This window comes from Labrus bergylta, chromosome 16 (genome assembly GCF_963930695.1).
Source record: "Labrus bergylta chromosome 16, fLabBer1.1, whole genome shotgun sequence".
In the NCBI taxonomy this organism is placed as follows: domain Eukaryota; kingdom Metazoa; phylum Chordata; class Actinopteri; order Labriformes; family Labridae; genus Labrus; species Labrus bergylta.
This window is the reverse complement of record NC_089210.1, coordinates 3073781-3089562: the sequence shown is the minus strand read 5'-3', so window position 1 is coordinate 3089562 and position 15782 is coordinate 3073781. Positions and strand designations below refer to the sequence as shown.

The 15782-nt window shown below is 42.7% G+C and overlaps 1 protein-coding gene across 2 annotated transcripts in view; it reads right to left on the bottom strand.

Moving 5' to 3' along the window:
• Nucleotides 1-15782, bottom strand: part of tmem104 (transmembrane protein 104) — a 54441-nt gene that overhangs the window by 35946 nt on the left and 2713 nt on the right. Inside the window, exons 3-8 of one of the 2 annotated variants that reach the window (XM_020647278.3) lie at nt 15004-15125; nt 13127-13208; nt 10691-10793; nt 9652-9735; nt 1990-2089; nt 434-530 (exon numbers count right to left, since the gene is read on the bottom strand). In XM_020647278.3, the coding sequence (XP_020502934.1) occupies nt 434-530; nt 1990-2089; nt 9652-9735; nt 10691-10793; nt 13127-13208; nt 15004-15125 (588 nt within the window). The remainder of the gene's footprint in view (nt 1-433; nt 531-1989; nt 2090-9651; nt 9736-10690; nt 10794-13126; nt 13209-15003; nt 15126-15782) is intronic. The other variant, XM_020647280.3, reaches the window with a different exon arrangement.

Here is a 15782-nt window from a genome sequence, read left to right as displayed (position 1 = left end):
TTTGGGAACCGCTGATTTAAACAAATGTAGGATTTGGTCTTATATATATATATATATATATATATATATATTTGTTATTTAACCAGCCGTAAAAGCCTCATCAGATAAGAATCTCCTCTTAAATATTGATCCAGCAAAGCGAGAACTCAGATCCTCAGTGATCTGATAAATGACATGAGCTCATGTTAGCTCAGCTCACAGTTGTCCAGACATCAGGTGTCCACAAGGAATTGGATATTTAATATTTTAAAGAGCTTTATTTAGTGTTTTTACTGGTTTGAATGATCAGGTCTGGTTGTTTATTCATTTGGTTTGTGGTAAAAACCTCATGAATATGAAAATGTAAGTGTCATTTTGATAGGAGCAGTGGACTTTAAGAAGGAAGCCCCTCACCGCTCTGATCATTGAGATCCATTTAGAAAACAAAACTTACTAGAAACACCCGGTATGCATCCTTCCTTGTGACTGAACCCCAGCACGGGTCTGTGTCGTTGTACTTCACACTTCCAGCGCTGCAGGAGTGGTTTCCACTGCACAGGGAGAAAAACAGAAACAAACACCAAATCATGATTACCTTAAAGCTCTGATGCACACTGCAGCTCATCAACCATGCTCTTTAAAAGTCACACTTTAGACTCTCCCTACATGGCTTATCATGTAAAATGGCATTTAAATGGATGAGTCAGAATCAGAGGTTGAGAGTATTTCTTAGAGGTAATATCACACACCCCATCATTGTAAAGCATGACAGAAGAAGCTTTAGTCATCCGGCTCCGCTCATGCTACTTAGAAGTCTTTGGCTCTCGTGCCTTCAGGCAAAGCAAACTGCTTTTGAATTCTCAGTTACATCTCACACTTGTTCTTTGCTGGAAGGTTAGCGAGCGTTGGACCACAGTGGGGGGAGAATTTAATACGATAAGACGGCGTCAGTTTGCCGCGCCTCGGGACAGGATGAGGAAAAAGGCTTTCTTTGTCACAACAACAATTAAAAGGAGACTAAGAGGAAAGACTTTACACTGGGATGCTTTTGAGCTGAAGTATCCACTTTGAAATTGATTTCTTCTACATTCACACAATGGAAGAGGCAGGATAGTAGTAAAAAAAAAAAAGCTTTAATGACTAAAAGCTGCATGTCGCTCAATGAGGCTGCATCAGAGCTGAGATCAGCCCAACAACATAAACATTGAAACGTTAGGACTCTAATAAAGTCCTGCTTTTTTGTGGAGGGGGAAAAATAAGCTTTCAAAAAACTCAAAAGTCAACTTCTTGCACATTTAGCATTTAGCAAGGCTAGATAAGCAATGTATTTTTACCTATTTATGGTACTTTTAGCTATTTATGACCTAATGTGAGTGTTAGTGTGAATGTTTGTATGTTTTCATGTTGAGCCTCAACAAAAGGTCATTTGTGATAGACAATAAAGTTTTTTGAATCTTGAATCTTTAGACTCTAAAAACTGAAGTCATTTATGGAGCTATAGTGGCTGTGTGTTAAAAAACTTTCTCTTCAACTTTGTTTTTTAAAAACAGTTTGAAACGACCAGAAACTTTATATTAGCCATCGTTCTGAAATCATGGCACTTAAACAACACTAAAAATGGAGAGGCCATTTTTGTGGTCCAAGATCTGAAGGGCAGAGTCTGTAACTATATGAAATACCTCATTCTCACCCCGTGCTGCCAAAGGACTTCCAATAAAAATCTATCTGGAAGCGAGTCAACACCGCTCAGACGCCAAGAGCTCCCCGTAAGAGGTCAGCCTCTGTCACTAGAGCTTTATTGTCTTAATCTGGAGTTCAGGAGGTGACAACAGGACCAAAGTGGGGGGGGGGGGGGGGCAGAGGAGTCAATGAAATGAAGACTGAGGAGCTGCGTCTCGCCAAGACGGAAAGTGGCAAATATTCTTCAAAGAGAACATCCATTAAATCTATTTTTATTCAAGTTTAATTTCACACTTGAACTCAGAACGAGTGTGATGAAGTCAGTCTTACCAAGCCACTTCCATTAGAGAGATGGGCACGGCTGCTGCATAGATGGCCAGGTCTCCATACAGGTAGACTATGATGCAGATGTAAAACATATTCAATCCAACTGAAAGACAAAAACAATGAAGAAAAAACAGTTAGAAATAACTGAGATGTTTGTGTCACTGTGGAGAAAAATCAACAGATCCTTAAAAGGGGAATTCTGTTTTGGAATATTTACCTATTTTCAGGTCAGAAGGAAAAGAAAAGATGGCTGAAATGACGCCAACATATTTTAAGTATCTGACAGTAAAAGCTAAGACCCTATGGTTTATCAGTAAGAAGCTTTTTGTGTAGCCAGAAGTGTTGTAGTACTTGAATTCGTTCTCGATCTCGAGACCACTTTTTGAAGGTCTCGGTGTCGTCTCTGAATCCAAAGCATCTTTACTCTGTCTTTACAGTCTTAACAGTTTACAGCTTTCACTTTCACCCCAAAAGAGACATTCAGGTTACTTTATTAGTTTGATCTTGTCAAATGTTATTGATTCAAAAAACGCTAAACTTGTTTTAAGTCATTTCTTTGTCATTTGTAGTTTTTTTTCAAGAAGCCCTAGTTCAATAAAATTATCTTGTCTCAACTATGATGTCCTTCTCTTTAGTGCCACTTTGTGTAATTGTGTCACCTGGAATAAGAATCTGAGCCTTAAGGGGGGAAAACACCTTTTAGTGGTGGTGCTTTCATCAGGTGCATTTGGTCTCCATGTTTATGTTGAAGCTCACTTTTGTGTTGTCCTGTTAGAGCGGATGACTCAAGTCATTCTGAATTGTCAGTAAGCACCTCGACTTTTGTTTGAAGGAGAATAAGGGGCTTAGGTTTCAAATCAAATGAATTCCCTTTAAAAGGTTAGAAAAAAAAAAAAAAAAGAGTTTTTTTATCCGAACACCTCACCCCAAAATATTTGTGATGGAGCGTTCATGTCAAACTTTACAGCTTTGGTGTGATCTCTATTAAAATGCACTCTCATCCACACCTCCTCTCCTTTCATCCCTCCATCCCTTTTCTGGGACAGCAGCCTGCGCGGCATAAGCACATCCTATTGGTCCAATGAAAAAATATTTATAGCATTAATTAAAAAACTAATCAGCCCATGAAGGAAAATTTTGCTCATCAGCCTTTACTTTCCGACGGTGACGAGCTCTTCCAACGTCTCACTTTTTCCTCTTCACCCACACACACAGTCGTCTGGAAAGGCTACGACCCCCGTCCGGGCATGGCCGCCTTTTGCCAAGACAAGATCGAGAGCTTTTAACCAGCAGACGGATCCTCCCAGAGCACCGAACATCCATCACGCTCTTGAATTCTCAGAGGGAGGTTCAAACATCCAACTGGACCCCTCAGCTAATACATTACTGACAAGGAAATTAGAGCATGGAGTCCATTAAAAAAGGAGTAAAAGGAGACAGATTTACAGCTTCACAGGGTGGACTAACTCTTTTATGAATTAAGGGCCGAGGTTAGCCTATCATTCAGTTACATTAAACTGAGATAGAAGTTAAAAACACAAGGAACAAAGCCTATGAACTACATGTCATCTAGTTGTAAAAGAAAATATGAAGAGAGGAGGCACGCAGTCGAGGGCGCCAGTCCAAAGACAAGATGGACCGCATGGCCACAAAGGGGCTGTAAGACTCCAGAAATCATGTTGATTGAAAACAGTGATCGATGAGTCAGACAAAATTGATCATAATACAGCAACCTTGCTATACTTCACTGGCTTCCCATTTTGGCCAGATAACATACCTGGTGGTGTTTTTGAATGGTCGTGCATCCCGTCCTCATTTTCCCCTGAGATGGGAACTCTTAGCCTGAGTGGCCTGCGGTGCTGTGCATTCTGGGATTTGGTGTCTTTCATCAACATGAGCCAAAACTACACTTTCTGCCTTTTCTCGGCCAAGAAGGCACCAACTTCAAAATGTATTTCACATTTCTACATATATGACCCAATGTCAATCCAGATTCATGTTTCAACGGGTGAAGTCTCCCTTTAAGGTGATGAACTGATGACTTAATAAATTGTAAATGTTCTTGCCTCTTCTTAACCTCTCTGTCCTTATGCATACTTAAACCTCCTTCTTGTGCCCTACACTCACAGAATACATGCTAATGTCTGTACCAATAGTTGATGCAGAACTTGAATGATGCAATACGATTTTAAATATAGTCCAAGTTCACACTGTAAAGACTCGTGGATTATGGTTAAGGAAAAAGCAGAATTCTGTTTTCAATCGTCTTTCTCACATCGTCAGCCCATGAAACAAATCCTTCTCCCGCTGCATAATGTCTCCTGTGGCGTGACGCTGGACGACTCATATTAGCGTCCCAGTGGCAGATCGCCGAAACAGAACGTACTGTACTCTGCCGTCGCTGTCGGTAAGCGATAGCCGAGGCGAGGGCTCTGCATGACCACGGGGATGCAGGCCTTCACGGCTGTGTAACTAATATTTCCCAATTACTCTGAGCCACGGGGCGAATCAGGGGCCCGGTCTTCCATGTAGCTGTGAAACGCATCGCTTTTCATCATCGCTCGTGCTCCTGACTGACAGCGGACCTGACAACATCCTCTGTGTGCAGTGCAGCTGTGGGAAAAAGCAGCCATGGTTGCGTACAGTGCATGACATGGGAAGGCTCTCGTTCACCATATAAAGGTTTAACACTGGGGATTAAATTTGTTTTCAGGAAATCAGGTCAGAAAATAACTCATCAGAAGACGCCCATGAAAAGAAAGAAGGAGGACAGTGAATCTTAACCCTGAATTTCACCTCATTAATCTGCCTCTCTTTATATTCAGATTCCACTCCTTTGGTGAGTCACAGAGGGAAATTGTGATGAAGTGCGATGACAGATTTTCAATCTAAACTGAGCCGGCCTCGGAGGCAACAACACCATTAACAGTAAATAGGACAGAGCAGGTTAGGAAAATGGCTAATTTAGGTCCACCTTGTCAACACCTCAGACTGATTACGCAGTCAGTACAGTAACAATAAGAAACAATAACAATACATACATGTGATAGGCCCTGCTCAGTCAACATGGGTCTTCTTTGGTTTCTAACATGACAGCACTGTGTTTCAGAAACCTTCAGTGGGCATCAAAGTCTCCAAAAACAAACTTAATGTCGCCTTGCCGTCGACCAGTAATGATAACCAAATGATCTACCAGTCAGGCGTGTTTCTGATTTTGATTTCCATCTATTGATCTTTTTTTTCTTCAGACTTTGAGCACAAATGACCGAGCCATAAAAAGATTCATTCTGACAAAATGCTGATTGAAGACTCTCAGGGCGGCAGTGGCTCAGTCTGTGGGACATAAGGGTGGGAACCATGAGTTCAAGTCCCACTACAAACCTTACTAAGAAAGAAAATTGGGACTGGTTCATTCTCTGGGATCTGTAGAGATGCTCTTGAGCAAGGCACCAAGCCCCCAACCGCTCGAGCACTCATCTGTGTGCAACCCACTCACTCTGACGTCTCTCCTTTGATGCATGTTAGCATCCTGTTTGTGCATGTTTTAAATAATAAGAGAGTGAAACATTTTCCCTCTGGGACTAATAAAGTATATCTGAATGTGAACGTTATCTGGTTTCTACTAATCATGCAAAGAAAGCTTGAACCCAGATGTGAAGTTCCTGCAAATCCATTTACACAATCTGATCCATGAAGTCCCTTTGACACATGAGCTGCAGACAATGTGAGGTCGTTTAGGTCCTGTTATTTTCTGGAATTTCCTTTAACATATACAGAATAATGTATGAAACAGACCCTCTCACAATAAGAAAAAACAGATGAGAGGAGTCTTTGTGTCTGGGTTAAAATCATGACAACATGTTGAAGGAGGTTTCTGTAACAGAAGAGCACACACAGCTGAGGTGACAAGTGAAGAGTATAAAGCAGAAAAACTCTGCTCGGCTTGAACTATGTCATCATCCCACCCACTCACTCCGAGAACCATCACCTGCTGTGTTCACACATCGGCTCACCCTGAGTAAGCGTGGAGGTTTCACCGAGGGGTTGGCAGGAACAAGTCTGCATCAAGTCGGGGTGAATGAATTCAGACATTGTAGTCATTCTTAAAAATGTGTGAGAATTTTCAGGAGTTCAGCACATTTTTCCTCTCTCCCACTGGTGCTTCTAACCATCAGTAAACAAAGAGGAGAGAGTCAAAACAGCCCTCACTTGGTTCTGTCTTGAGTAACAAATAAAGCTTTCATGGAGTGAGCTTCTCCCCTCGGACTCAACTTGTCATATCGATCTGTCGGCTTGATCACAGTCGGCCCGTTACAACCCTGAAATTAAAGTGCATCTCTTACCACGCTGACACAGGAAGCTATAGTAGCAGTGGCTCATGGAAAATGATTGTGCTGCAGGCTTTAACAAACATGTCCATTAATCTTCCCCGCTGGCTCAGGCTCTCTTAGTTTTCATTTTCATTTGCTCTCGATGCTCAAGTTTGACATTTAAGTAAAAAGCCACTGAAGTGTTAAAAAATGGATGTGACCATGTTTGGCTCTCATTAAAAAACAGAAGCCAGTGAAGATGAATTACTATTCTCCACCACGGTCCTCTGTGTGTCAGCGGGACGACGCCTCACGTCAGAGAAACAATCTTCGCTGTTTGCACATGTTAACCTGCCGCTTCACGTCACAGAGGCTGAGGGGAGAGCTGAGGCAAGATGCTGATGCAAGGACGGCGCTCTTTTCAGTCCATCTCTCTTTGTGACTTTAGCCAAAGTCGTCTTCTAATCAACTTTCAAATCGTCGATGTGAAGGTTGTCGTCACACCTTTTCCTCGCTGGTGCAGATAAACCGGCCCCCATCAACATTCCTGTCAGCGGCTGCAGGTCAGCCCGATACGATACCCATGGCCTTCTTCCAAGCCCGCCTTCACTCCGCTGCTGCTGCTGCTGCTGCTGCCGCGTCAATTTCAGTCCAGGAGGAAGTCAAATGCCCTCTAAGAGTGTCTCTTCAACAGCAGGAGAGAAACATTTTAATTGCCTGTTAAAGTTGCGGGACAGAAAGACGCGCGCGTCTGGTTTATGATCCGAGAGGAGTGTGAAGGTGTGTTAAAACTGTTTTTAACACCCTTTAATGCAATAGTCTCTTGCGTGTTATTGAGCTCCTTGAACGCTCAAACAAAGAGCTGAGCACCTGGTCTGTTTTGTTTTGGGCTGATTTTCTACAGTGTTTTCAGAAAAACCTCCTCAATCAGGAAGTTTTCAGGATGAGGCGCATGTGGGAACGCAAAGAGCCGGAGTTTCTCCTGTCAGCCGCCCCGGTATTCTTTCCACAGATTGTCAGGTCAGGATATAACCAGGAGAATTCACTTTGAGTGAGTGGGACGGGGTGTACTGGTGCCTATCAGTGCACAACCGTATACTGTATGCATTTGACCGGTGCCATCTCTGTGCATGTAATCAAACTGCTGCATTATGTTTTCTGTTTTCCAGTATGTTGTACTATGCTCTTTTGTTGATATTGTGATTCTGTCAAACTACACATAGCCTTGATATAAAGGTAAATACTTAATATATTCTTATATCTTATATCCTCTTCCCATCTGACCAGGACGGCCTCCCCGCTGTGTGAGGGTGCATGTGTAAACAACCAGATCAGGAGGATTTCAGGGGAAGTCCTCCTAAAAATTCTCTCTAGTGAAAACACCCTAAAGAAACAAGACACTGCTGTTTATCTGATGTTGTTTATCTGTTCCTTCACATCCATAATCCTTTTCACTTTAGTGTTTTATTTCCTGGATTGGATAGAATTGATTTGTGTCCTAACAGCCCGCACACGCCGCCGCCCCCCCCCCCCCCCCCCTTTTTAGAAGAGGACTAAACTTTGCAGTTTCATACTCAGCCGTCTAAATACAGATAAATAATTTGTAATGGCCAGAATGTGATTGTTTTTAGATTTAGTTTGAAAAGAGACAAATGTTTTAACATATATTTTTTAGGAATTTTAATGCCGCAAAGTCACATACCATTCCTTAAAAGGTTGTAAAGCATGAATGCACATTAAGCGAGAGGTAGGGGCGGAATGAAGAATCCAAAGCTATTGTTGCATCATGAATTTCTCTGCTGATTCATGATTATTGAATGCTATGCAAAATTTTAAAAAGTATTTTTGAGTGTCTGGGACAACTAAGAATTGCGTTTTCTTTACTAAACAATCAACTGCTATCTTGTGCTCCAAAGTATACTATTACTGCACACAATATGACTTTTTGCAAGTGCTTGTCTTCACCTTTAAAAAGTCTCCCTTCAACTTTTAGAGCAGCCGTCTGCAACACTTTTGATTTGTGATGAGGTTGGACAACATGAAAATCTTTGAAACTCATCTTCACTGAGTGTAAAACATCACAGACATTTACAGTAAGTTCAGCGTAGCAGGCAACTTGTGCAGTGTTTTTTTTTTTTTAATAAGTTTTGGTACCTACTCTGTTTCATTCAGTTGTGGACAAACAGAGGGCTATCACACATCGCAAGGATCTAAATATCAGGAAAAAAAACCGAGCAGGTATTTTCTGTCAGGAGAGACAAAAAAGCTCCGTCTCCCTTTTCCTCGTCCAGTATGTGCTGGGACTCGTGCCTATTGAATTCATTCCTGATTAGAGTCACCAGGCAGCTTTCCCCGTAGCGTGTGGAGAGAGCGGCGAGGAGAGAAAACTAATTTCCTTATTACCAATCGATACCTCCACATGCTCCACCTGCACAGCTTCATGGTGAGAGAGGAGGTCATGAGCACAGTTTTTTTTTTTAAACACTTCACATTCACGAGCAGGACGGACGCTCTGAGTGACAGGAGGAGGCTGAATGGACGGGAGCACACTGCAGCTTTAACAGCAGGAGCTGCATGACGGCATGCATGAGTGCGTTCACACGTGTGGGTGTGAACACGAGCCGCGTGGACTCGTGCAGCGACGTTGCGCGTGTGCCGAGTGCACCACCTAGTGTTGAAAAGGCTGACGGACTGGAGGTGTCAGCAGAGATGATGTTGTCAGAGCTTTGACCCTTTTTGTTGTTCTCTTACTCCTGCGACAACAGGGACGCCGCAGACGGTTGAGTCACCCGCATCTGCTTAAGGGGAGCCGCCGGGAGTAGTGATAGCGGACTCGAGGAGAGGGAGGGGGGCGATGAGGAGAAGGAGGACATGCTGCTTAAAAGTCACGACCAGGACGATGTACTGATATGAATAAGAAATGTGAAGCCGGGAGCTTTTTCTGTTTGATTCAAGGTGAATTCAATTTAGCTAACACAGGCTTCATTAGATCGCAAATCATTCAGGATGACGCCTTACAGTCCGGTACAGGTTGTGCCCCCTCACTCACACACATACACACACATACACACACACACACACACACACACACACACACACACACACACACACACAGTAAGGAGATTAAGCACCTTGATGGGGTCTCGAACAGGTAATTACAACCAAAGGCAATTTATCCATATATAATTACTTCCAATTAAGGAGCCATCAGCCTTCCTTTTGTGAAAGTTAAGATTGGACAGAAAAGGTGTAAAAATCATCCCACACAACCTTCACTCCTCCTACACGCTGTGTGTCTGCAGCTAATGGAATAACTGGAAGTGAGATTAGGTGCTGGAGGACAGGAGACTATTACCTTTATTGAAGAACATGGAGGCCATCTGACCCATCTCCACCCGCTCCACGATGTCGAAATGATCAACGTGACCTCCGGATCGCTCTGTGAAAAACACAAAGACATTATCTACAGTCAAAGTTATGTACAGCGGAGGAGGTCGAATGTTAAACAGAGCCTGATGTTTTTTGATTTATTTCGGTGTCTTGATTTCTTACGTAAGCTCAGAGCTCTCTCAGAGGTCCTGCTTTCTCACACTTCTTCTGTGTAAAAAAGTGCTGCACATCAGTTCTGTCTCTATGACAACAGTTTGACGACAACGGCCGCTGCATGACCGACAATGTTGCTTTTTACAGCACGCTTTTTTATTTGAGGATTTTATTACTTCAGCAGACACGCAGCAAAGAGGATGGGCTGCAAAAATACAGGGAATCTCTCGTATTTTGAAAAGAGCGCCTTTCTGAAAATTTGAAAGATTTTCTACTTGAGCGCTGAGTCACCGCACAAAATAGGCGGGAGCGCTCGGAAATAAGACCCTGGACGCTGCTCTCTTTCTCCGGCAGCCACCTTCTGCTGCAAACGCTCTCTACTTAAAACAATTTATAAAAAGATGCTGGTGCTCAGAAAAAAAATGCTAGGTGGAAACGGGGCCTTAGGGAAGATCTGCTACTATCTGATACTTAGAAGTTGTGTATGTGTATATGTATAGAGATTGAAAAAGGAGTAGGATTAGGGTTTGCATATGTTGCATCACAGCAATAATTTAAAAAACGTTTGTTTTAATTTGAGGTTTGTTGTGAAAAAAATAAATGGTCATGTTTTAATTAAGGTTGTAAGGGTCAATTTCTGTACTGCAAATATGGGCATGCTTCAGTGTATTTTAGGGTCCCAATTTTAATCCAAAGACATTTCTTCTCTAAGAATTTGTCAGGCAATGATCTGTTGATAAACCAGCATGTACCAGTGACCGGTCCAGTATAGCAGAACCTTGTGTTGACGATGCTACTTGCACTGTTAACAGGAACAAAGCCATGATAACATGAACACTTGTAATACTCACGGTACTTACGGATAGACAAGATAGGCTTGGTCTCCGGCTCCGATCGACCTCGGCCCATGACATCATCATCCGAGTACTCCGACGTGGAGTCGCTGTCATCGACCTGTGAGAAGAGAACACGAGCGGTGTGAGGCTCGCTCTAATTTCTGAACGTCGACAAACATTCAGTTAACAAGTGATTTAAAACGCAGCGTTTTAAATCGAAACATCTGGAAATAACGAGCGACAGCTGGGGATCACTTTGGAGAACTTCGGAATTCGCACCGATCGCTTTATTAACTGAACTCTCTGCAGATTAATGTCAATCAGCTGTCGATGATAGTCAACTTTGCGAGTGTCATCGGCTGAATTAATGGTTGACGAGCTGGCGGGAGTCCAGGGAGGTAGAGGAGATGAGAAGCGACAGGAGCTCATTTATCCAACACCAACAACAAACACAAACCACCCGGCAAAACAGCAGAATAACGAGTGCAGACCTGGAGGACGGTTGGCACAGTGTTCGAGCTTTAAGGCGGCGAAAACAACACATTTGATGCTAAACAAGCAGCGACTTGATAGTAAAGTGTTAAAGTGTTTCTACAGCAGAGTACACAGACAGAAGGAGCATTCCCTCTCTGTTGGATCTATTTCACACCTCATACACTCCAGTGAGGCTTTCTCTGAAAACATATATGATGCATAGCTGGGTGTGCCTTTACTTTCATAAATGTACCTCACTCTAGCAGAGAGAAATAAAAAGCATTCAGCTGCAAACATTTCCAGCTTCCTCCCTCCTCTTGCTTTCCATTACGTAGGAGTGAAAAAGGCGGCGAGGAGAACAGAAGCCATGAATCAGGGCCAAGTTTTTTTCGGGGGGCTCCGTTAGAGCCGGGGCTATTGTCCTCAGGCTCATAACTCCTCGAGTGGAAACACATGAAATGACTTCTGTACCGCGGGGACAAACACAAAGCAAAAAAGGCCGAGCCATTTAAAGTGCACAGAGTTGTTTTCTTTAGTCAAAGTAAAAAAAATAATAATAATAAATGATGGAGGAGCGGGACGGTAATGGAGTACAGTGTGTTTGCGACGGTTTCTAATAGATGGAGGGGAGGAGACGCATTTTCACTTCTGCTCTGATTGGACCATAAAACAACAGCAGCCGCCGCCTTCTGAATAAAAAATACAGCTCGGTGATAAAATGAGAAATCTTTGGCCGGGTTTAAAAGAGAAAATATTTTATACTGTTCGTTATTTTCATGGGTCACAAATATATAAAACTTCATCATCAACGCTGAGAGAGGTTCCTTAGTTTACTGTGACACTTAAAAAATCCTGAGACGTTTGTAATACGCTTCAAGGTGTTTAGTCTAAACACCTCACTGGCCCTCAGGTGTGTCATTCCCCGATGAGGCCACACGGGGGTGCCAGTGTGCATCTCTGTTTGTTGTCTCTGACATACTCATCTGGTGTTTGTTTGTAAATGTTTGTATGGTGGTGGACTGAGGAACCCAATGACCCTCTGGGATGAATAAACTTTTCTTTGTCTTAATATTTAAGGTCTGCTTCTAAAAATTACTTTCTCAGCTGATAGCTGTCTTGATTAATCCAGTCTTTGTTTGGTCTGTCAATCAAAGATGTCAATCAGAGTTTCCCAAAACCAAAGATTATGTCCTCACGTCTTTAGTCCACAAAGCACGGACATTAACTTAACTGTTATTAAAGCGACAACCACAGCTTCTTGCCAAACTTACAAAGTGCTATAAGCAGGTGACCGGACCGATCTGTCGACATGAGAGAGACGACATTCCCCCCTGTTGAAAGTTGTTGTTATTTCAGCTTATTCTTATTCCTTTCTCCTTCATTTGTTTGTCTCTTGTTGTCTCTCCCAGTATGTTGCAGTATGTTGTATTGAGCACACAGCCAGTGCTTCTGTTGAGTCTAAATCTGTACTACGATAGGGTTTGTATTTGGTCTATTTTTGAACAAAGTCCAAGAAATGTCATTGATCTGTCTTTCTGTTTGTCTCCTCGTGAGCACGATGTCACTCACAACAGCTAAAATAACTCCTGATTTGTGTTTATTTTGAGACACATTATTTCTCCAGTATATCTGTGTACATAAAAACATGAAGTCTATTTGGCTTGCAGCTTTCTTAACATGTCAGAATAAGAGCAGCGAGCACATTAAACCACAGCTAAGGGGTGTAAATGTCCCCATGCTGCATTTCTACAAACATTAGTTCCACTTTCATGCCTGCAGGGTGTAAAGAGTGTTCGGCTTAATGTCTTATTAGACAAACTCCCCCCCCACCCCCCCCCCCGACAGAGAGGAGCGTTTACTTCTCTAATATTTGGTTTTATCCGACATACATCCTTACAGCTAATAGAAAGTCATCTGTACAGCCGACATCCCATTGAAGATATTTACATATAGAGTACGACTGTTTCATCATCTCACCTCCTCCTGTTCTCTCCTCTTCCAGCGCAGCTGAGCGTTCGCCGCCGCCATCGCCTCGATCACAAACGTGGTGGTCATGTAGCTGAAGAGACGAGAGACAGAAAACTATGAGACGACTAAGAAGCAGCTTTTAATGACCCTGATGATAGAAATGAAACATGTAAAATCATCCTTTTGACTTTCCATTCATCACGACATCGGGTCAGACACATGGGGCAGGTTTTCTTTTTTTCCTATAGCTGTTCTGTAGGATGTGTACTGCCTCAAACCCTGATCCAGGAGAAGCCACAGGCCGGATTCAAAGCCAGGTCGTCCACTTCAAGGACTACAGATTCTGTACACTGAGCGCAGAAACTAACCGCTAGGCCAGCAGCACCCCACAGACACATTGTTGACACTTAAAGGTGTCAATGGATAACATTTCCCCCTCCTCTTTCATTTTATTCCAGCATGATATGTTAAATAATGCAATAATGATAAGAAGTAAGAAGGGATGCGTCGATGGTTCAACATCGGTATCGGCCGATATTGACAGATATCTGCAAATAATGTGGCATGAACCGATGTCAGTAGGTATTGTTTCAGCCCTGAATTTCCCAATCGGTGCATCTCTAATTTTAAGGTATAAATTGGCTTGGTGTTTTTCTTTTTTTTTTTTGTTAGGCAGTAAGTCAACTCTCCTGATTCTGAAACATTTCCAGATAAAACAGAAGTGCTTTCCTTTAAGGTCCTCGTCGACCATGTTTCCCTGCCTGTCTTTTTCCTTTATCTAATCTCATTATCACCACACAGGACTTCATTTCAGTGAGCAGCAGCTCCAGTTAACACATAAACAGTACAGGCCGGGTTAAAGGAGTCACCACCCGGGTGTCAGCTGACAACCCACTAAGGAAAGTCGGTCAGCGGGGCAATCATGGAGCTTTCCTGGTTAATAACTGCCAGGATGAACATAAATGTTTACAGTGTAATCTTACATAAGCCTGGATAACATTATCCTCTAACTACTTCATTCTTGTATCATTCATGTGTTTGACATGAGTCATGCCATGCCGGCTTTTGCAACGAGTTTATTTCCTCATATTTGGGCCGCAATGACACGTGAAATTTCAACTTCTCGCTCAGCACTAATTCCTGTTCCTGTTCTGTTTCAGCCTTCAAAAAGCACATCATTGCTTCTTTTAAACACATGACATGAAAACAAAACTTTAACTTTCAAAATCGCGTACAACTCATTTTGTGGTAAAAACCTGGAGGTCCTGGATCTCCAGTGATTTGCACATTATACGATACACATTGTAACACAAGTTTTGTAGCTGTGACATCTGTGACACGTCACATGCATGAAGCATTTTTCTTTTTAGCTCATCAGTGAATCCAATGCTAAAACCGCTGTTACTAACTTCTCAATGCATGTTAATATCACATAAGTTTTTTTTTCACTTGAAAACCCATGATTGATCATGCACGTACCACTACAAGTGCAATCAAATGTTCACGTACAAGCTAGACTGAATATAAACTTTGAAATGAAAGCATGCAGTCTTCTGTTGTGTGCAAGATCTAAAAGAGGAGGGTCACATGTCAGACATGGATAAGAGCTGTAAACAGCAAACAGTAAAGCTGATGTTCATGATGCAACAAACTGAGGGCTGAAGTAGGGGTGCACATGGCTTAGTGGTTAGGTTGCGCCCCTTGTACGGAGGCTGTAGTCCTCCAGGCGGGTGGCCCAGGTGGCTCAGGCGGCCCAGGTGGCTCCTTTCCTGCATGTCACTCCTCTCTCTCCCGCCCTCTGATTTCCTATACTCTATCCACTGGCCTTAAAATGAAGATCAGGTCTTAAAGAAAAGAAAATGAGTCTGAAGTAGAGCGAGACTTACCTCATGCATCCTAAGAAGGTGATGAGCGCTATACTGACCACCCAGCCGGCTGAAGCAAAGGCTTTGGGCATGGTCAGAGCACCTGTGCCCACGATCAGGTTGAACATGTACACCAGCCCCACCTGGAGGAGACAGGAAACGATGGACGATAGAGGTCAGGTCCAGATTCATCTCAAACAGCATTTTGAGTACTGTGACCTCGGAATTTAATTTGAATCCAACACAATATCTGTGTAACAATCAACTACACACACACAGACAATGTATCAATAAAGGCAACAACAAAACCAGCAAGTCCAAGTGCAAAATGTATTTAACTGACTGCACAGCACTTTATCTGACTTAATGCACTTCTCTGTGCTGTGTGTCTGAGCTGTTTCCGCCTCTGGCTCAGTGCGGTTGAAGTACCTGTTTCTCACTTCTCTCTACGTCTGTATTTCTGATGCTATCTTTTGTGTACCTGTCGTGTCTTGTTGCCTGCAGCAGATGTAATTTCCTTCCAGATAATAATGAAGTTGAAGGTTATTTTATTGCTTTTGTCAATCGAGTTTGGTGGCTTTGAATGGATCTCTGTGAAGGCTTCTTGTGGTTTGAAAAAGCATTTTTTAATTCAACAACAAGGTCTCTTACAGTCCTGATCATTTCTATATTTTTGTCTTTAACAAAGAGCACTTGACAGCCCTTAAGACAGCGCTTGATCCATCACATGAGTATTACTTTGCAGATTTTATATCAATACAGCCAAGAAAGTTCCAAACCCTAAAAAGATGCTGCAGTCG